The 23,446-nt window shown below is 44.0% G+C and overlaps 1 protein-coding gene across 1 annotated transcript in view; it reads right to left on the bottom strand.

The window, feature by feature from the left end:
• nfatc1 (nuclear factor of activated T cells 1) overlaps positions 1–20,818 on the bottom strand; it is a 55,957-nt gene extending 35,139 nt beyond the window's left edge. Inside the window, exons 1-6 of the mRNA XM_024441868.2 lie at positions 20,425–20,818; positions 17,658–18,699; positions 17,316–17,475; positions 11,955–12,157; positions 10,217–10,389; positions 9,311–9,451 (exon numbers count right to left, since the gene is read on the bottom strand). Of these exons, the coding sequence (XP_024297636.1) occupies positions 9,311–9,451; positions 10,217–10,389; positions 11,955–12,157; positions 17,316–17,475; positions 17,658–18,699; positions 20,425–20,512 (1,807 nt within the window). The 5' untranslated portion in view covers positions 20,513–20,818. The remainder of the gene's footprint in view (positions 1–9,310; positions 9,452–10,216; positions 10,390–11,954; positions 12,158–17,315; positions 17,476–17,657; positions 18,700–20,424) is intronic.
• Between the last annotated feature and the right edge of the window lie 2,628 nt (positions 20,819–23,446).

Here is a 23,446-nt window from a genome sequence, read left to right as displayed (position 1 = left end):
CTTGACTGGGGGTCAGCTTGCAGGCTCCCGGCCCGCCACAGGCTAGAGCGCGGTGGGACAAGGAAATCTCAGTCGGCCAAACCCTCCCCTAACCCGGACGACACTGAGCCAATTGTGCACCACCTCATGGGTCTCCCGGACCGCTGCACCACTCTGGAGGCCCTCGTCTTCCCTTTTCTTGTCTCTCTCGCTTTCGCTATTGTATAATACTTTTTTAATGCAGAAGCAAAACATTTAATTGAGCAATTTGTTGTTGCCCCTCTGCCTGAAAAAGTGTCTATAGGCATCACATGCGTGGGATACCTTTAACCTTTACTTTGATGGCAAGAGGCGTTGTGCAGAGTGTACTGGGGAACTGATAGCCACCGAATGTTCCATTGGGCCTGAGCAACATCTGCACAATGCCTCTCACCATCAAAAACCCTTGGTAACAGTACCAACCAGACCACTCCCTCACTTCAACAAACCCTGGTCTACAGGAGTAATGACCTCTCATATGGCAGACATAACACAAGTTAGCCAATAGACACAACACTGGTGGTGTACTACACTGTTATGGCAGCCAGCGTGGATTTGAATGAAGTAGTATACAATACAGCTACTTGTCATGCAGAGTTTATAAAGGGAATCAAACAGCTCCTTGTGCTCTTTAATTGGAGTGGGGTGGAGTAAACTCTAGTGCCCGAAGCCAAACAGCAGGGTGGCGTATACCCAAAGCTCTCATAACTTACAGTAAATATAAACACATGCGCTACCCAGGCCCATGTGGCATGGTGAAAGAGAACCCTTGTCCTGGTTCTGATGACTGTAACTTCTTCCTTCCAGTGCTACCCCCAGAACACGTGGATTGTGGGTATTGCATGCAAGCATGCTGTCGCAGGGAAGGGCGTTAATTGAGGCAAGCCAGCTCTTCAAACTGCTTCAATCAATTGCAGCTGGAGGGGATACTCTATTTGCTATAGTGAAGTTCACTACTCAATACAACACACTGTCTGTCTTCTACATTACAATATATCACTTTACACTCTATGCCACCATTAATTCCTAAAAAATATGTCTCTTGTTTTCCTCAAATATGAACTGTACGCTGTAATTTATAAAAACATAAACTCCCTGTTTATGTGCATATAATTGATTTGTTTATGAAAACAGCAATTGTTCTCTGAAATGTCGAGGCTGGCCAAACCGCTGAACAGTTTCAAAGTGGAAGTCATTGTTCTGAGAATGCAATTAATTAAATCCAGAAGCACTGACCAGATAAGTAACACAGAGCACCCCTCCCACTGAGTGTAGGCTAATCATTACTCTGAGGAAGACGGATGGTTATGCCACGGTAACTCCCGCTCCCCCTGTCCGGTGCTCGACATCGCCAGTTGTCTCATAATTATGCACATGTGCCACCATCATTACGTGCACCTGCACCTCATGACACTCACCTGGACTCCATCATCTTTACCTAGCCTATATCTGTCATTCTCCTTGGTTCTTTCCTCAGGTGTTATTGACTCTGTTTCTGTTTCATGTCTGTACGTTTTTCGTGTTTCTTGTTTTGCACTATGTTCTATTTATTATTACATTTTCACTCCCTGTACTTGCTTCCCGACTCCCGATTATTAGCGTACACGTTACAGAATAACGCCTCACCAAGGGGAAGGAACCGGGATTTATTTTTTTACTGGTGATGCTGGTCCAAGTGCCACTGAAGAAGCAACCAGGGATGCCTCAGCTGGCGCGACAGGTTCTCAAGCCTCAGCCGGCTCGTCAGGCTCCCACATGCCTCAGCCGGCTCTACAGGTTCCCGTGCCTCAGCAGAAGCGACCGGCCCGCTTCTGGTCCTCGGGACCATCCCTCTGGTCAGCGTCGTCCGGCGGTTGGAGCCACGTGTCAGGGAGGGGGTACTGTCACGTTTACTCCCACTCCCCCTCTCCAGAGCTCGACGTCACCAGTTGTCTCATCATTACGCACACCTGCCACTATCATTACGGACACCTGTACCTCATGACACTCACTTGGACTCCATCCCCTTCCTGATTACCTCCCCTATATCTATCACTCCTCTTGTTATTTCCTCAGGTGTTATTGACTCTGTTTCATGTCTGTGTGTTGCTTGTTTTGTACTATGTTCTATTTATTATTCAATTTGCACCCTCCTTGCTTTCCGACTCCTGATTATTAGCATACACGTTACAGGTTAGCTATACTTTTCTCAGGTAATTCCAGACACCATCTGGCAAGGTTCTTGCAGTTTGATAATCCTCACAGAATTAAATTTGGAGGTCTTTGATCATACTGTAGACATAGACGGCACCTCTGGCCAAGAACAACCATGCCTGTATGGGTCTGTTGCTGTTCCAGGGCAGGTCTGTACAGTACCTGGTTAGACTGACTGTCCTCATTGACTCTGACTGACAGGGAGATGGTGAACTTTGGGTCATGTGTCACAAAGTAGTCAGTCGATTCAGGCAGGAGAAACTGGTGAAACTGAAGTCCAGTGGGTCTCTGTCTGACACAGTGAGTATTTCTCCATGGTTGCTCCAGCCTGCCTGCAGTAGACCAGGCAGCCATCCAGTCAGCCAGGCCCAGATGTGAAAGCACTCTTTTTATGAGCGACTTTCTCACCATGTCTGACTTTTCTGCTAGGAGGATTCCCTCACAGCTTCTTTGCTCTCAGCCATAACTCATAGTTGCTAGGAAATACCGTGCAGACATAGACACACGCCATGCAAATACTCTTACTGTGGTGTGAACACAAGCACGCAACTTGACACACAACTCCACATGCTTTAAAAAAAGTTTTTATGATTTTGAAAAGGGTAATATTATTCTGCATTATTTATGGTCCTCAATAAAATGTCAGAAGTGCAAATGATTCCGGTGACTATCCTTAATCTATCAATCTAGGCCTGAAGATGCAAATCCAAACAAAATCCATCTCTATTTTTAGACATTTACATAATGTTGTGTTTTGAGTCAACAAACTTCAGCTGCCAAAATCAATTTGAAAACAAATTCAGGGGCAAAACCTTGAGAAAGTGACTAAACGATTAATAATTTCCCCAAGCGGTACTGAGGCTAATCAAAGAGCCCATCTCTGGGCAGGCTGAGGCTGGAGAGAAGCAATGTCAGATTGAAGCAGTTTCAGATTACAGCCTGACTTCTGGGAGCTCTGAGGGCTGTAAGTCTCATTTCCTATAAGGCTCTCCATGCTCTACGCCAGTGCTATTCAAACTTTTCAGCGGGGACCCCCATTTCTTGGGACCCCACCCCAAATCTAATGACACAATGTGAAAATCGGTAAATTGACCTTTTTACATCAACAAATAACCTTCAACTAATCTCTTATTAAAAGAAGAAGAAACCAAGAAGAAACCAATGAATACATTTACTCAATAAAAGTGTATTTTTCAAATGATCTTTCTTAAAGATGTTTGTATATTGTCCCATACAATAAACCCCGCCACCCCGACTTTGATTACTACTGATCTACACTGTAACCACAATTAAAATGATGTTATCTTTTGTCCCTCTAACTGTGCTGAGACAGAGTGGACAGGCAGCTCCGAGGCAGGACTGTGTCTGCATAATGAGCTGCAGTTTTTATTATGGGGCTGGAGTGGTTCTGAGATGCAGGTAAATGTCAGTGGGCCTCTCTACAGGGACATTATTCCTTAATAAAACTATTTTGTTTGCGAAGGAAAAATAAATCTGTCAAATAACTTTTCTGACAATTTTTCTCAACAATAGAAAAAAAGAGTTTCAGTTAATATTGGCTAGTTATTCTCTACAGTAGGAGCCTCAAAATTCTGGGTGTTGTTTATTTGAATATTCATAGGATATTGGTAAAATGGGTAAACCCTCTGTGGCAGGATTCATGAGAAGGATCGTTAAACATTACAATTAAAACAATTTAAAAGAACAAGCACTACAATTTAAAATACTACTTGAGTATAAGTCTAAAAGTGTGTGTTGCTTGTTTTAATTGTTTTAAAGTATCAAAAGTAAATGTAATTACTAAAGTATACTTAAGTATGAAAATGTGAAAGTAAAAGTATAAATCATTTAAAATTCCTTATATTAAGCAAAGCAGACCCCACCATTTTCTTGTTTTTAAAATGTATGGATAGCCAGGGGCACACAACCCAAAAATCGAAGCAAATCAAATGTAATCTGTCACATGTGCTGAATGCAGTTTTAAGAAAAAGAAGTGTTAAGTAAAAAATAGATAAAAAAACAACAGATAATTAAAGAGCAGCAGTAAAATAACAGTAGCGAGGCTATATACAGGGGGTACTAGTACAGAGTCAATGTGCTGGGGCACAGGTTAGTCGAGGTAATTGAGGTAATATGTACCTGTAGGTAGAGTTAAAGTGACTAGGCATAGATAATAAACAGCGAGCAGCAAAAGCGTAAAAAGGGGGGGGGGGGATCAATGCAAATAGTCTGGGTATTTGATTAGCCATTTGATTAGCTGTTCAGGAGTCTTATGTCTTGGGGTAGAAACTGTTAAGAAGCCTTTTGGACCTAGACCTGATGCTCCGGTACCGCTTGCCGTGAGGTAGTTTGGCAATTTTAAGGGCCTTCCTCTGACATCGCCTGATATAGAGGTACTGGATGGCAGGAAGCTTGGCCCCTTCCAGTGATGTACTGGGCCGTACGCTCTACCCTCTGACACAGTGAGTGCAGTGTAGTGCCTTGCGGTCGGAGGCCGAGCAGTTGCTCTACCAGGCAGTGATGCAACCAGTCAGGCTCTCGATGGTGCAGCTGTATAACCTTTTGAGGATCTGAGGACCCATGCCAAATCTTTTCAGTCCCATCAGGGGGAATAGACTTTGTCATGCCCTCTTCATGACGGTCTTGGTGTGTTTAGACCATAATAGTTTGTTGGTGATGTGGACACCAAGGAACTTGAAGCTCTCAACCTGCTCCACTACAGCCCTGTTGATGACAATGGGGGTGTACTCAGTCCTCCTTTTCATGTAGTCCACAATCATCTCCTTTTTCTTGATCACGTTGAGGGAAAGGTTGTTATCCTGGCACCACATGGCCAGGTCTCTGACCTCTTCCCTATAGGCTGTCTCATCGTTGTCGGTGATCAGGCCTACCACTATTGTGTCGTTGGAAAACTTAATGATGGTGTTGGAGTCGTGCCTGGCCATGCAGTCATGAGTGAACAGGGAGTACAGGAGGAGACTGAGCATGCACCCCTGAAGGGCCTCAGTGTTGGCAGATCAGCGTGGCAGATGTGTTGTTCCCTACCCTTACCACATGAGTGCAGCCCAGGATCCAGTTGCAGAGGGAGGTGTTTAGTACCAGGGTCCTTGACTTAGTTATGAGCTTCGAGGGCACTATGGTGTTGACCGCTGAGCTGTAGTTAATGAATAGCATTCTCACATAGGTGTTCCTTTTGTCCAGGTGGGAAAGGGCAGTGTGGAGTGCAATAGAGATTCCATCATCTGTAGGGACAGTATGCAAACTGGAGTGGGTCTAGGGTTTCTGGGATAATCGTGTTGATGTGAGCCATGACCAGCATTTCAAATCACTTCATGGCTACAAATTTGAGTGCTACAGGTCCGTAGCAAATTAGGCAGGTTAGCTTAGTTAGGCAGGTTAGCTTAAGGCAGGTTAGCTTAGTGTTCTATGGTGCTCTGCTTGAAACTTGTTTGTATTACAGACTAAGTCGGGGACAAGTTGAAAATGTCAGTGAAGACATTTGCCAGTTGGTCAGCGCATGCTCGGAGTACATGTCCTGGTAATCCGTCTGGCCCTGCAGCCTTTTGAATGTTGACCTATTTAAAGGTCTTACTCACATCGACTATGGAGTGCTTGATCACACAGTCGTCCAGAACAGCTGATACTCTCATGCATGCTTCAGTGTTGCTTGCCTCGAAGCGAGCATAGAAGTAATTTTGTCATGCCTACTCCTGCTCCTCCTCTCTGGCGCTCGAGGGCGCCAGGCTGCCCATCATTACGCACACCTGTTACCATCAGTATGCGCATCAGCGCTCATTGGACTCACCTGGATTCCATTACCTTGTTGATTGCCCCTCCTATATCTGTCTGTTCCTCGGTTAGATCCTTGTGTCAGCATTATTGTCGTTTTGTTTTCCCCTGTCCAGACACTGTCCGTATTCTGTTGCTGTTCGTTTCATTAAGTGTTCACTCCCTGTACTTGCTTCTTGTCTCCAGCCTCTGTCCTTACAAATTGAGCTTGTCTAGTGGGCTCGTGTCACTGGGCAGCTCGTGGCTGTGCTTCCCTTTATAGTCTGTAATAGTTTGCAAGCCCTGACGACAGTCAGAGCCTGTGTAGTACGATTCAATCTTAGTCCTGTATTGACGCTTTGCCTGTTTGATGGTTCGTCGGAGGGCATAGCGGGATTTCTTATAAGCTTCTGGATTAGAGTCCCACTCCTTGAAAGCGGGTAGCTCTACCTTTTAGCTCGGTGCGGATGTTACCTGTGTTCCATGGCTTCTGGTTGGGGTATGTACGTACATACAGTCACTGTAAGGACAACGTCATCGATGCACTTATTGATAAAGCCAGTGACTGATGTGGTGTACTCCTCAATTCGATCGGAAGAATCCCAGAACATATTCCAGTCTGTGATAGCAAAGCAGTTCTATAGCTTAGCATCTGTGTCATCTGACCACCTCTTTTTTGATCGAGTCACTGGTGCTTCCTGCTTTAGTTTTTCCTTGTAAGCAAGAATCAGGAGGAAATGAATTACGGTTAGATTTGCCAAATGGAGTGCTAGTGAGAGCTTTGTATGTATCTCTGTGTGTGTAGTAAAGGTGGTCTAGAGTTTTTTTCCCTCTGGTTGCACATTTAACATGCTGGTAGAAATTAGGTAAAACTGATTTAAGTTTCCCTGCATTAAAGTCCCCGGCCACTAGGAGTGTCGCTTCTGGATGAGCGTTTCCCTGTTTGCTTATGGCAGTATACAGCTCATTGTTTGCGATCTTAGTGCCAGCATCGGTTTGTGGTGGTAAATAGACAGCTACGAAGAATAAGATGAAAACTCTCTTGGTACGTAGTGTGGTCTACAGCTTATCATGAGATTTATTTTTTATTTAACCTTTATTTATAACTAGGCAAGTCAGTTAAGAACAAATTCTTATTTACAAAAACGGCCTGACCTGTCCAAACCCTAACCCGGACGACGATGGGCCAATTGTGCACCGCCCTATGGACTCCCAGTCACAGCTGGTTGTGATACAGCCTGGAATCAAACCAGGGTCTGTGGTGATGCCTCTAGCACTGAGATGCAGTGCCTTAGACCGCTGCACCATTCAGGAGCCCAGATGCTCTACCTCAGGTGAGCAAAACCTTGAGACTTCCTTACTATTAGAATTCGTGCAGCAGCTGTAGTTTACAAATATACACAGACACCTCTCGTCTTACTGGAGGCGGCTGTTCTATCTTGCCAATGCAGCGTAAAACCCGCCAGCTGTATGTTATTCATGTCGTTGTTCAGCCACAACTCTGTGAAACATAAGATATTACTGTTTTGAATGTCCAGTTGGTAGGATATTCGTGATCGTAGTTTGTCTATTTTGTTATCAAATGATTGTACGTTGGCTAATAGGACTGATGGCAGAGGCAGATTACCCACTCGCCGTCAGATCCTTACAAGGCACCCCAACCTACGTCCCCGATATCTCTATCTATTTCTCATGCAAATCACAGTGATTTGGGCCTTGACGGGTGTCTGAAGTAAATCCTTTGTGTCCGACTCGTTAAAGAAAAAATCTTTGTCTAGGACGAAGTGCGTAATCACTGTCCTGATATCCAGAAGTTATTTTCGGTCACAAGTGACAGTGGAAGAAACATTGTGTACAAAATAAGTTAAAAACACACACAATAGCACAATTGGTTAGGAGACTGTAAAACGGCAACTATCTCCTCAAGCGCCATTATAATCTTTTTGTGGTCACAGAAAATTTCTGGAGTAAAAAGTACAATATTTTCTTTAGGAATGTAGTTAAGCTAAAGTAAAATTCTAAAAATAGAAATAGTAAAGTACAGATACCCCAAAAACGTCTTAAGTAATACTTTCCACCACTGGAGACAAGGCCACAGCTGAACTGAAGATTCACAGGGTATTCCACAGCACACAGTGGTAATGAATTGGGATATTGAGGCTGAAAGGGAGAGTCAATGGAGGGAGGGAGGCAGAGGAGAGTGAGAAGGGGTGGAAGGCTGGCTTAAGGGTGTTTCCATGGTAGGATTGCCCAGGAATCCTAATTCTAGTGCCAGATGCAGGGAAACCCTCATCAAATACAAGGGAGCATCAACGCCAACCCAGAGGCTGCACTAGGCCCTAAAAAGACAGTCTGCTAAACCTCAACAGATCTGAGGGAGCCACTGATCTTCTTCAAACTGACAAAAAACTATAAACCAAAAAGGGAGTTATGTAGAATTCTAGGCAAGGTAAATATTTTGAATTTCACATACATAAATTAATAGCAATCCCCTAGTTCCTAGCTAGAAGAGATTAGGATAAATCAAGAGATGTAGAAAGAGATATAGCAAAGCTCTCACACGATCACTTCTTGTTTTGAAAAACAATCTCACACTGCTGTATTGTATAACAGTGGGGTTTGAGACCCCACCCAACCAACCTAGAATTCCTCTCCTCACAGGTGGAACAATGGCAACGGATTCTCCTCTGTTCTGAGTGACTCACAGAGCGATACAATTAGATGTGTTCACAGTGCACAGCCTTGGCCCAAACCATACCTCAAGTTACTTTTCTAAAGCAAATCAAGGACATTGCTGTAAGTAAACCCTGTAAGTAAAGCGTCAACATCTCGAAGCAGTCCCTCCCTCCCTCCTTCCTAACTGAGAGGGCTTAGAGAGAGGATAGGAAACAAATACAGAACTGTGAGGGACAGCACAGCAGCACACACAGCCTATAGTGCATTTGTGATCCATTCCTGTGCTGAACAGGCAATGGAAACTTCTGCAAATGTAAATCTGCTGTGTTAAAAATACAGCGCATTAATGTGCACCACATGTGGCACTCTGGCAGGATGGGGGATATTTTGACGGCGGGGAAAGAGGAGGGAGGAAGGAGGGAGGGAGTAGTCCTGAGGTTTCTCCAACCCAGAGAGAGAGGGAGGGAGTTGGAGCACGCACCCACACACACTTGAGTAGACACACACACAAGCGTGCAAGCACACACACACGCGCACACACACACACACAACACACACACACTTGTGTAGACACATGCACACATACACTTGCACACTAACCCACATACAGCTACATCTGCACTGCGTTAGCTCCTGCTCCATCTCCAGCTCCTACCTTGGGCTTTCTCCACGAACACCACCTTGGAGTCGTGCTGGAAGTTGTGTCCGCTGAGGAGCATCCTCTCTCCCCCAGCAGCAGGGCACGTCTCCAAGGTCTGCTTATCCACCAAGGGCAGCTCCTGGGCTGATCTCTGGGCTGTAGGAGGGGGACAAACACTATCCTCACGAAAGAGTCAATACAAACCCATTCCCCATGCAGCCCCGAGCATCCAGACCAAGTCATTTTCACAAGTCTGACAACTCTTAAAAGAATCATCACAACTAGCAATGCCATTAGCTCTAGAGACATAGGGTTCCTCTGACCTGAGGGTGAGGGCATGGATCCATTTAGCATTTGTTATTGTATCATTTTCTCAAATTATTGTTTTTACAAATAATTTCTTGGCATCATGATCATACTTGGCCATCACCTCCTGGTTAACTTCAACTGCCTTGAAGTGTGTTATATTCCTTAATAAAAGTCTAATGTTTGCAAGTGAAAAATACATCTGGCAAAGAACCTTTCTGACAATTATTCTCGACAATAGAAAAAAAGAGTCTCAGTCAATAACAGTTTTGTGGCAGTGTATCAGCGACCGACAATGGTCTATTCTTAAGAGCTGAGATCATGGTTTAACCACATTTCTCATTTACCTCATAGCACTTGATCTCTGTGGTGTGATTCTCAGCCATAAACCCATGAGATTACCAGATCTGCTCAGATGTATATCTAGTTCTTTCAAGGTCAATGGTGCTTATCACCAAAGTCAAAAGGATCTGCCATGTTAAACCATTTCCCCCCTGTATAAGACATTGCACAATTGAGAAAATTGTTCACATGAAAGACTCTTCGTAGCATGGATGTCAGCCCAAAAAGGCATCCATACATTTTAAAGCAGGCTGATAGTGAAGGTGTACTCACAGCACTCTATGGGGTTGGATGCAGCCTGCAAGGACAATGTCCTTCCTGTGGGCTGGTTGATGTGAACCCGGAACACCATCCTCACACGTGTGTTCTTACGCCCGATGTCCGTCTCGCCCTTCCTCAGCTCGATATCCGAGTTGCGGAGTTTCAGGATGCCAGCGCAGTCAATTCTAGATGAAACAGATAGAAAACAAACTGAGTTAGACCTTAGAGAGGCTCATAGCTATCATCACGTTAGATAGATCCCCATCATTATTGAGAACCCAAATCATTATCCCTGTGACACTTACCTCTGAGCCTTCAGACACTTTATAAATGTCTCATTTCTCACCCCCTCCCTCCTGTTTATGCTGTGCACTCACTTTTAACATTTCAGACTTTTATGGAGTTAGCTTTTACAAACAAATGTTAGTTTTCCCATGGGAGTACTTCTCGACACCACATTCCTTATAATGTAGTTCATGTCAACTTTTACACTAACTGAACATTCCCGAGAATTCTTTGTCAATCACTGGGGGCTGCTCCGCTGGTGAGGCAATCAGGTGTTGAGGCTAAGGACCCCAGCTGTTCAGCTCTCCCTCCGCCTACAGCCAGACAGCTTGGGGTGTGATGAGTGAACAAAGCACAGGCTGAGGCTACTGAGGCGTCTCTAGTAGCCTGAAAAGAAGGTTGCATCCCAAATGGCACCTATTCGCTATATAATGCACTACTTTTGACCAAAGCCTATGGGGAATAGGGTGCCATTTCGGACACGGACGAAGTCTCAGTCAACTGTGCCAAGGGTTCAACTCAATGCCAATCTCTGGAGGAAAAACATTTATCCATTGAACCCTATGCAACCCGTGTTAAGAATGTTTGGCTTTTGGAGTGTCGTAGGTCATTGGTAACAAAAGCATTGAAATTATCTCTAATAAAATCAAATTAAGTTGTCAGCATTGGTGCCCAAATAATACTGAAAGACTTGTCACGTGTTCAAGTTGATTAAAACTTTACCATAATTGATGATATGCTACTACTGGTAACTTCCCAGATCACAATGAATTAATCCTTGTGATATATAATTTTACTTGTATAAAATATACGAAGTCACATGGGAATATAAACCCCTTTTGTTTACACAAACATCACATTTCTGGCTCCCGAGTGGCGCAGCGGTCTAAGGCACTGCATCTCATTGCTAGAGGCGTCACTACAGACCGGGTTCGATTAAAGGTTGTATCACAACCGCCGTGATTGGGAGTCCCATAGGGCGGCGCACAATTGGCCGAGCGTCGTTAGGGTTTGGCCGGGGTAGGCCGTAATTGTAATAAGAATTTGTTCTTAACTGACTTGCCTAGTTAAATAAATCAAATCAAATCACTTTAAGGTGCGTTCTCCAGAAAGACTACTGAAACCAAACACTGAAGTGAAAATGGTTCTATAAGTTTACGTGTTACATCCATTAAAATGCAGTAGAACTGCTACTGCCTAGACAGACCCCAGTTAGCAGCTTTGAGGTTCCCCCTGTAATATGAGCCCCAGGGATTATTATACCGTGTAGGGGGAAACCCATCCATCTGTCCACACAGACAGACACACCCAAGCAGGTGCTGATCAGCCGTCATGGACACAACTCTACCGATGTTCACTCATCATTTGAGTTGCTTGAGGAGGAGCATAAATGTCTGACTGGCTGATAGGTGCAACAAAAAGACATACACAGTGGCAAATAAATTCACACTCACACACTACTCACATGGCGCGCATTTTGTTCTCGGGCAGCAGTGGAATCTCCAGCACCTTGGTGTTGGACTGCAGGACCTCATGGCTGGGGGTGGAGACGGTCTTGCCGGTGATGCGGTGGACCTGGTAGAAGGCATGGGGCCGCAGGAGACGGTCATCTGCCGTACCAATGAACAGCTGCAGGGTCAGGGGCTCACTCTCCATGTAGCCTTGGAGCTGGAGGGAGAAGACATAGAGATTACATTCCATTAAATTGTATTAAATTAATAACTTATTGCCAATCAACAATGGTTAATAGGAATTTGTTTTACAATGTTAATAGATAAGAAACAACTTATGTCTGGTATCGAGTATCCCCCCACACACACAACTCTTGACAACTTGTTAAAAAAAACAGGGATACCTTTCAAACACAGTTTACATTTTTCCCCCACTCTTTATCCAAGGCCAACAACCCATACACATATTTCCTCCATTAATGTCAGTCCGTGTCAGTACTGATAGGCTGCGACACAGCATGATATTACAGTAGCTCCATCCCCAGCGTTCCGCTGGCTGCCCAAGAGCCAGTTAACCATCTGAGACAAATGTCCCTGTGATTTCACAGGGTAGTTTACCCTGCTGACAGAACTAAGCCCGGGTTACAGTGAACTAAAGGTTATGGGTGTCTCCCAAATGGCATCCTATTCCCTATATAGTGCACACCCTATGGGCTCTGATCAAAAGTAGTGCAGTGGGCCCTGGTCAAAAATAGTGCACTATAGAGGGAATAGGCGGCCATTTGGGACGTAATCCATGTCACTTACACATGCTCTCATTGACCAAGATCAGGGATAGATTTTTGTAGTGGTGGATGGAGTTAACTTTTTATCAGCGAGACAATCACATCATTATTTAATTGGACAGGATTCAGAAAGTCTGCAGTACAAAACGGTCCTTAAAGAATCCCAGACCTCCATAGGTGTTGCTTGACAGCCACCCAGAAAGCTGAGCAAAGGCATGGAGCCTAATACCCACTCTGAAACCTGATAATAGAGACTACAACCGACACAGAGTGTGGAGCTATGCATGTTATCTGTACGCTATGACAGTGGAGGAATTAGCAGAGGAAAGTTGGCATGGGGGGGTCAGACTGACATAGTAAAAAAAAAAAAGCAAAGGCAGCAAAGCCATTGAGTTATGGTGGTCTACTTTATGCATTAACTTAAAAAGGAGTTACCATACCATGTTATTTTTAATGTACATTTATTTAAACAGGGAATCCTATTGAGATCAATTCCTCTATTTCAAGGGCGCTCTGCACTCAATCATAGAACGCAATAAAAGCATACAATATTTACAAGCAATTTAAGAGGGGTAGGCCAATCTAAATTAAAACCCCCCAAAATGACTAATTCAGATGACATAACAGGTTTAAAACACTCAGAAATAGGACCAACAGCGCTCCCCTAGTGCAGGGGGGTGGTAAATTCCTGCAACAGATTAATGTGTATTTTGGCTTATGGCCACATCTATAACCAAAAGCTCAATTGTTGGGGGGATAGTGATATTTAGAGTACCTGATGCCACAAGAGTTGATTGCATGCCAAAATGGCTTGCAAGCCAAAGAACACCATCCCAACCGTGAAGCATGGGGGTGGCAGCATCATGTTGTGGGGGTGCTTTGCTGCAGGCTGGACTGGTGCACTTCACAAAATAGATATCGTCTTGAGGATGGAATATTATGTGGATATATTGAAGCAACATCTCAAGACATCAGTTAAAGCTTGGTGGCAAATGGGTCTTCCAAATGGACAATGATCCCAAATATACTTCCAAAGTTGTGAACAAATGGCTTAAGGACAACAAAGTCAATGCATTGGAGTGGCCATCACAAAGCCCTGACCTCAATCCTATAGACAATTTGTGGGCAGAATTGAAAAAGTGTGTGCGAACAAGAAGGCCTACAAACCTGACTCAGTTACACCAGCTCTGTCAGAAGGAATGGGCCAAAATTCACCAAACTTATTGTGGGAAGCTTATGGAAGGCTACCGTGAATTTAAAGGCAATGCTACCAAATACTAATTGAGTAGTGTATGTAAACTTCTAAACTTCAGACCCACTGGGAATGTGATGAAAGAAATAAAAGCTGAAATAAACAATTCTCTCTACTTACTATTATTGATATTTCACATTCTTAAAATACGGTGGTGATCCTAACTGACCTAAGACAGGGAATTTTTACTAGGATTAAATGTCAGGAATTGTGAAAAACGGAGTTAAATGTATTTCGCTAAGGTGTATGTAAACTGTTTTTTTCAGTCTGTCCCTGTTTTTTTCAGTCTGTCACACCTGAAGATGTTGTAATCAGCAATGTCAATGTTCTTATTTGGGATCGAGTCAATTATCCAAATCTCTGTGAGAACCAAAATATCTGGGCTCGTGTTCATGCACCAAGATATCAAGAAGGTCCATCTTTGACATCAATCTTGATATGTAACAGCCCAAGCCCTCTTTGTGATTTGAAATCCATATTTATGGTATTTGAAGTATTAGCACTGGATGAGCTTACCACAGTGGGCTTCCCATTGGGCGAACAGTAACAGAGCTAACACAAGATTACTACTGACAATACCCCTGGGAATATGGTAGCAGTACGATGACAACGCTGTGAAATAGTGGGAATAGGAAGAATTACCTGATCAGGAGTTGCACTGTCATTAACTCACTGTTTTATAAGAGCCTCCTCGATGTTGGACAAGATAACTTTTTCCCCGTTCCTATTTGGATGCTAGACATCCCTCTTGTTAAACTGGAGCCTCTCCCAAAAGTAGTCAAAATTGTCAATGTACTCCAAATCCATTGAGTATCTGTAGAATTTAAGACAGTACAGTAGCCAGAGGAGAAGACTAAAGTGTTCCATTCAGTGACCTATTGTTGGTAGAGGCCCGGGAAAGAAAAAACGCTTCTGTCTCCTTTAGCCTATCCGTAAGCCCTATAAAGTCATCTTTGAATTGCTTTGTGAAGATTGATGTTGTTTGTACCAACATGAATGACTACTGTGTAAGCATTTGGGTGCGTTTCCATCACAGCGGGGACCTGTTGATGTCTGTCACGAGCACGGGCTCCAGGGAAGCAGTGGCCCCTTGCTTCCGCGACTACCACATCCCTAACTATGGAGCTCCCTATAACAAACACCGCCGCTTGTTTCGGCACAGGCAGTGCAGTCTCCCCTCCCTAGATCGTATTATCACCTACTAGTGGAATGTCAAGACTGGCAGCTCAAGGTACCAGAACGAGATTAAAAAGGGAGAGAGGGAAGAGGGCAACAGGGGCACCCTCTCTCTCTTTCTCTCTTTCTGTCCAACCCTCCAGCTGACTTCACAGTCCTATCGTGCTTTTGAAAATATGCTTCACATGACCTCAAATGTTGTTTTCTTGAACACAAAAAAAGCCTTATAATTTAAAATAACATGGTTACATGACGTTCATAGTTAAGATTAAGAAAATCAACATTTAGCTAATGAAAAATGAATCTACCAGTAGTTACATTTATAATCTTTGGCCAGTTTTAGATATTTTCACTCACTTTATTTGACATCACTTAATGATTTTTGCCATAAAAGCCCCCCACAGACTTGAGTATGGGGTATTCCCTCAGACCCAGCTATGAAAGCTAAGCCTAAAACCTAGAACATGCAGTCCTTTAGGAGAGCATAACTCAGTCTGCCATTGGTATAATGGCGCGTGTGGTCTGCAGCAGCAGCAGCTGTGGCATTAGAAAAAAAACAGAAAACACCAGGCTTAGCTGTGCTCGACATGGAGGGAACCAGTGACTTCCAGAACAAACTCTGCACAGTTTGGGCAAGGTTTGACTCCGAGGAAGAGCAAGAGAGAAGGCCCAGTCAGCCAGTGTCCACAGCTCCACAGCCCACAGTATACCATGTAATCAGGAAGCTAGGGAGAGATTGAGTGGCCTTAGGCTCCCTCTAACATCTCTATCAGGCTGCCAGAAACGTGTGTGGTTTGAGCCCGGCCTGGACTGGCCGCCTCCACAGGACGCCACTGTTGATGATGTCAGCATTACAGACGGGAACTTTCCTAAACAAAGGGAAGTCTGTGTGTTTGGTCGGAAGCTGGCGGGGGGAGGGAAGGAAGAGGAGGGGAGGGAGGTGGAGGTTTTGAAAGAACACACTATATCATGATGAGAGTAACCCAGAGCCCATGTCATTAAATCATTAGCACCTAATCACAGAGAAAAACATGCTACCCAGTACAGATGTGAATTCTGATGTTCAGACACACAGGACCATACAACATGCTTAGCTAGCTACATTCTCAGGTTCACATTCATCCCCACTGCGGCCTTCCTGTTTATAATCCCAGGTTGGTCGCAAACTTTGGGGTGTTACCACACAAGGATATGTGAGAAGTTCAACCGTCCAGATACTATTCAACACATGTAAACTTTGCCTGCTGAAACCTTTGATGGCTTACTTTCTCTTCTCAACGTAGACACTGTGGTTTATTCAGAGGTTGAAGTCAAGTCAGTGATGTGGTACAATGATTGGGAAGACCGGCCTTGTAGTCCAAGAATTACAATTGCTCAATGCTTCTTCTGAGTTGACCACCAAAGCTACTGTGGTTTAAGCTCATGACTAAGCTTTACTGGCCACACTACCTCGCTTTGCGACTGTCTGTCTGCACTTCAGACGTAATGGAAAAGTTTGAGTCACCCTCGTCTGGACAGGAACTGACTGAGCGCACTGGTCTGTCTATTAGCATACCTATGGTATTTCATTCAGAACTATGACGTCTTTCGGATAACATCATAGACGTGTAATGATAAAACACATACCCACTAATCTATTTAAGCGCTGGTGATATAAATAGGTTGGAAAGAAAGTGATCGGAGAAATACAGTGAGCTCCAAAAGTATTGGGACAGTGACAATTTTAGTTGGCTTTGGATTTTAAAGTTACAAATGCACAAATATCATACCCCCCCCCCCCAAAAAAAATGCTAACCCCTGTTATTGTAATGGTGAGAGGTTAGCATGTCTATATTTGTGCTTCTGTAACTTTCTCACTCATCATTATTAACGATTCATTCAGGATTATCCCTAACCATGGTAGCATCCACATTACAGTAGAAATGTTTAGAAACGTATTCTATTCTTATTTACAAAAGGTCACAATACATTATTTACCATTCATTTATATTGGGCACAAAATAATCAGACACACAACCAAAACAAACGGTAAATGCACAAAAACGTATGTACTTTCCCCATACTTTTGGAGCTCACCGTAGGTCGGAGAAGTGATGGGGGTAATAGTATTACATCCAGACAAGTCTATATTAGAGTACGTTAGTATAAGGAGGATAGCAGACCTGCACCACAGGGTGTCCTCCTGCCAGAGCCTTGACTGCCCCTCTGCTCCCTTCGGTCTCATAGTGGGCCCGGTGGTGAGATTTGGGCTGCACCTCGATCTGTAGGCTGTACGGCCCCGAGCTGGACGGCAGCTGCCAGTCAAGGGCTGGTAGAGATGGGCTAAGGTGGAGAGAGTATTTTTGAAGTTTGCAATGTAACAAGGCACAACTGCAGATTGTCAATGCTTTGCTTGTATATTTCGGAGTTGACTTCACTTTGACCTCAAAAACTTTCCGTTGTTAGGAGCTGTTAACCTTATAATGAATATTCTTACAGTCAGTCAAAGTCTTGCTTCAGCTTACCTGACATATTGCTTTGGCTTGGACCATGAGTATGGGTGCTGTGGCACATCCAGGAATCCCCCACAGTAGTTCTCCTTCTTAAAGGGCATGCGGGAGAAGGGGTACTCATCCTGAACGAGCTCCCCAGGGCTGAGCTCCTCTCCTCCAGGCTCTACCTTCAGGCAGACTGCCCCAGGCTCCAGGCTGGTCTTCCGGGACTTCAGAGGGATGCCCTCCCCCAGGTCTGCCACACCGTCTGTGGTCAGAGCGTTGATGGCTGCAACTATGGCTGAGTTGGTGTACTGGTTGGTGTTGTTAGGCATCCAGGACTCACCTGTGACGCAGAGGCGTGGGGAGGTGTGAGGGGACGGCCCGGGGGAGTGGTTAGGGGAGTAGGGGGGTTTGGAGGTTGTGGTTCCGTTGAAGCTGTATTTCCTCTTTCCACCACTAGGGGAGTTGGGCCTCGAGCCCCGCTGGCCCATCCAGCTGTCGTCCGTGACACTGGTGCTGGGGGAGGTGGAGGGGGAGTGCCGGGGGGAGCCCGCATTGGCGCAAGCATCACCCGGAAGGGCGAGAGAGGAGGAGCCACTGGGTGAGACGCAGGGCGACTGCCAGGGCGAGTTTTGGGGTGAGTTTTCATAGTTGTAGGAGAAGCCCGACTCATAGGACGAGGCCTCGGAGTGACAGCTGCGTGACGACACACTGCTGGCCGGGCTGAGGCAGCTGGGGTCACGGTAGCCATCTGCATTGGGCAACGTCAGGGTCACGATGGAGTTGACCCGTTTAGCCACAGTAAGGTTGTTGCTCTCTTCAACTTTGTCCTCAGGAAACTGCCCGTAGGCTGTGATCTCAATACGAGGGCTCTCGAGGGCTGGCGCCCCATTTGGACGGATGCTAGGGGAGGAGTAGTAACCCACTGTCCTCATGTTGTTGTGGGCGCCGTAGCTGGGAGGCTGGCTGATGGAGACTGAGATGGTGGGGCCAGACTGGAGACTGTGGTATTGGGAAGGCATGCAGGGGTTGCCCTGGGAGAGACTGACGTTGGGGGTGTGGCTGTATGCCTCTGAAAAGCAAATACATGGAATGAGTTAGAATTATGGTCCATACACACTCTCATTGGCTCACACACTGAAACACATACGGTAGTTGCCAGTTAATTACAAAGAAAGCTGCTGTGATGCTGTTGCTCATGATGGAGTGTAAACTGCATCTACACGCTGATGCAGAAAGTAAATATGTTCCTGTATCCAAATAAGAGCAAGACCAGAGAACTCAAAACTGAATGGGTTTCCCCAATCACAGAAGTAAAACTACCACCAACACACCATCCCTGAAAGACACAACCTTCACAAAATAACTAAGGTGAGAAGTATACAAATAATTGGCAAAAAGAATTACACAAAAAATAACCAATATTTATTTATTTATTAATAACCAAAATGTATTTATTTATTTAACCCTTATTTTATCAGGTAAGTTGACTGAGAACGCATTGTCATTTACAGCAACGACCTGGAGAATAGAGGGGGGATGAATGAGCCGATAGGAAAGCAGATGTAGACGATAACTTTTTTCAAATTTCACATTGCCTCTGGTTTTATATACCACAGCAATCAAAACATTGAACCAAATATTAGACTTTTTCCTGGCTAGTTTATTTTCAAAAGCTATAGGAAAATGTATCACCTGTGTGTACCACATGGCTAGTTTGTTTGCATGACTAAAGGTGCAAGCTCAACCCAACAGGGGAGCCTCATGATGCCAGCTAAGATGCCAGCTCCCCCACTGGGTATGAGGGCATAAGAGACAGACTGACTACCCATGTGGCACAGACAGAAGAGAATGGGGGAAGTTGTGGTTAAGGGTACAGGGACCTGAGTAATCTTACTACAGTCAGCTCTTAAGATTATTCCAGTCTCAGGCAGTATGCTGTTGCCAGAGCTCCTGTCTGCTGTGAATTAAGAAACATAATCACAACCATAAAGACATGACATCACTGCACCAACGTATGACTCCCACAACACAATCACAATGTAATAGCCTTAACATCACAGTGGTGTCACAGCATTGCTATGTCTTTATGAAAATTCTTGATGGATTGCAGAAGATTTACCAATGAGAACCACTGGTAGTTATGTGTATGTTCTCTGATTCAATTGTAGTAAATCTAGACATGCACACTGAAACACTGCACATTTGGTGTAAATGTATCATCAAATGGGGTCTGTTTACTCATGCAAGAAGAGGCATTGAGGCATGGATTACCAATTTGAGTAAACCCTCCTGAATGTGAGTTTTGGTGCCACCACTGCCACTCCCACCACTCCCTACTCATAGGAGAGGCACCTCATAATGTAATGTAGAGCTCATAATAATGTGTTTCATGTTCATCCTTCCTTATGGCGATCTCAACATATTTCTTCTTTCAATACATACAATGTTAGTAGGTACTTTAAATAAACCTTTTGGTGAAACCAAATATTTATTTCAAAATGTAAGTAGCTACCATGAATAAGATAACAATGACGTAGCCTATCCTATAATCATCTCTGTATTCAGTACGCTGCATTACATTGTAATACCTGTATAATAGTAGGCTATCTAAACAGAGAATAAACTCATTGACTGACACCTGAGGAGCGCCTGAAGTGCGCCACTAGACAAGACAGGCAGCTATCCAATATGCAGAAGCATCTGTTCAAATGTCGATTGAATTACCGTTTACGAATGCTATATTACTCTTACACACAGTCTGACATTCAGACGTAACAGTAAACAGCCTACTCACCCTCTTCAGCAGATTTCATTTTTTTTCTGTCAGACAGGGTAACGGAATGTCTGAAATCGAACTTTTGTCTGCGTACTCCAATATCCATAAAACGGCGCTTTACCCCTCCAATGATGATGGCGATGCTCGCTCGCTATATTCTAACAAACCTCGAAACTATAGAAAATGTCCTTAATGAGAAAAAATAAATACACGTAGATTAATTAAAAAGTGACTCGAAGAAAAATACAAATCGTATCTGCAGAGTGAAAAACTTTTGGATACAATTGGATAGCGCAAAGAAATCAAAACGATGAGTCGGGATTCAGATTATGATTGAGAGTAGATATTATTTTACTGCCTAATTTGAAATATCGGACTTGATTTTGTGAAAAGGAATCCTAACTGGTATTGGTCTGTGTGACGCACTGCTTGGATGCAGAGAGCTCCTCAGCACTTATAAACCTGGGGATCACCTCCGGCGGGAGCGCACCGCCCCTCGAACAGTGACGCATCTCCACGTCTGACCAACCAACAGACCCGTTGAATTGAGATTCTCTCCACTCTCTGGGGTTTCCAGCTGCTTTCAGACGTGGTTGACTAGTTGGGCTGGCAGTGTACAGTTGCAGTTCAGAGAGAGATGCAGGCTAGTGGAAAATGTTATGCAATATTTAGATGTACAGATAATGAGAAGAAAGATCAGATAATGGATATGCCATTGTCCAGTGCCACAGCTACATCAGCCTTAAAAATATTGTTGACATTAATCTAGTCTCTAATATATTAATAAGCAGTTGCAGGAAATAGATCCACATCAAATATATGGACCCTGTCCTTTCCATGTACTCGATTTTGTGTCCATGAGAATATCATATACCTATTTACAAGCTTGTCTCTTGGGCTCTAAAAACAGTGGGCAGGACCAACATTAAACTTTAATACGGCGATACCCTTAACTAATATTTTCAATGCTTGTATTATTTTCACTCCCCCAGATACCTGGGTCATTCGAAACCCTCCCAGCTCCGAGTCATAATTCACCCAGCATCGTTCCATCTCTTCCTTCTGGCATCACACACAACGTCTGAGCAGTCATTCATGCCTCATGGTATGATGGAGCGTGACATTATACAGAAGGAACGTTCTTAATCAAGATTTGCAAGCAGCTTAATCCTGGCAAATGTTTTACATTAAACCACTGCCATGTTCACCCTGATACAGACATTCATCACATGGCAGCAGGCAGGTGCTTGTCTGTTCTGTTAAAGAGCTGCATTAAAGAGCCCCGTCTGCTTACCTCTTCCAGAGGAAGGAGTACAGCGCAGTATGAGGACCAGCTGAACCAAACATGCATGAGCTTCGCTTGGCTCTGATCTGAAGCTGAAGATAAAGATAAATCTGAAGATAAAGATGGCTGCTGCATCTTCAAACATCATACAGGATGACTTCCTTTGGATTTTCTTATGGACGTTGCTGAACTTGCAAGACCATTCCCACTTCCTTTGACTGAACAACTAAGTGCATATCTGCTGGGCAAGAAACCCATCATTATCTGTAGTTACCAACAGTATAAGGGACGTATAAAGTTAGTGCCATACCCAGTAATTTGGCATTTGGAATCTTCTTTTTTTCTTATTTCCATAGAGAACTATCTATGGTGGTGTACTGTACACTTATCCAACCTCATAATGCAACTTCATAATGCAGTCAGATGTCGTTGGCAGGTCTGGACATCTCAGGGCTTTGGGAACTGCTTCTGTGACAACACACAACATTAGTCACATGTCTATCACATGGTGGTTCTCAAGAGTCTGTAAGTTGTAATCTCTGCAAAACAGTGGAATGTAATCAGCTGTGTAGGCCTTCGTGTTGCAGAGGTGCCATGCAGTAATCACCTTCAATAGACACTATGTGGGTGTCTTTCAGAACACAGCACAGCTTGCCAACACCGCTTGCCTCATTCAGATGTTGAAGTTGCACTTTTCAGAGTAGGTTATGAAAGTGGTACTTCACTCAAAGTATTTCTCTACACAACAATGCGCTGTGAATGCCAAATGTACAACAACAAAAATGTTGGGTCAATTATGACCCAATTTGGGTCCTTTCTGTGACCCAACACTGCATTATTTTAACCCAGCACTGTTGGGTTATGTGAATGACCCAACATGTTGGGTCCTTTCTGTGACCCAACACTGCATTATTTTAAACCAGCACTGTTGGGTTATGTGAATGACCCAACATGTTGGGTCCTTTCTGTGACCCAACACTGCATTATTTTAAACCATCACTGTTGGGTTATGTGAATGACCCAACATGTTGGGTCCCTTGATTTTCCCAAAAATGTCTATTACAGAATCTGTTAATTTTCTAAAGGAACAAATAATGCTAACAATCAATATTAAGATGTCACTATACAGCCGACAAAATTATTTAAATGACATATGGCCAATCATGACAAAATGTAAGATAAAGTACAAAATATTTATTTTCCGATATTCATTTCAGTTACAAAATGAAGTCATGCGAAAGTTAACAAATTAGGAACACACAAATAAACAAAAACCTTAGAAGCACAGTCCATCATTTGAAAATCCCAGCAGCCCTACTGGGGAACGGGGCTGAAAAATATTAAACACTTTACCCTCTACTCCCCCAACCCCTACCAGGTATACATTTTCAATATGAAATTATGTAAAAAATTAAAATAAAATAAATGCTGAAACAATGTCTTCTGCTCCAAAGCCTGATGGTGAATGCCAGGGATTAGAAGCGATTCTCCCCGAGAGTCAGAACGAAGGGGTTGGGTCTCTTGTTCTTCTAGTCGCCTGCCAGAGATATTCAGCCATATTGGTTCCAGCCTGAAGATTAGAGAATGACTAAAATGTTGAACAATAATCAAGACACTCATCACAATCTTGCACAAGCCCGCGCGTGCACACACACAAATTGAGGCATTTCTTATTGCTCAGAACATGTTATACTCCTATACAGACTATTGTTCAGAACATGTTATACTCCTATATAGTCTATTGCTCAGAACATG

Source organism: Oncorhynchus tshawytscha, linkage group LG13 (assembly GCF_018296145.1).
Source record: "Oncorhynchus tshawytscha isolate Ot180627B linkage group LG13, Otsh_v2.0, whole genome shotgun sequence".
Classification (NCBI taxonomy): Eukaryota; Metazoa; Chordata; class Actinopteri; order Salmoniformes; family Salmonidae; genus Oncorhynchus; species Oncorhynchus tshawytscha.
Note: the sequence above shows the minus strand (reverse complement) of the source record. Positions and strands in the feature narration are given on the sequence as shown.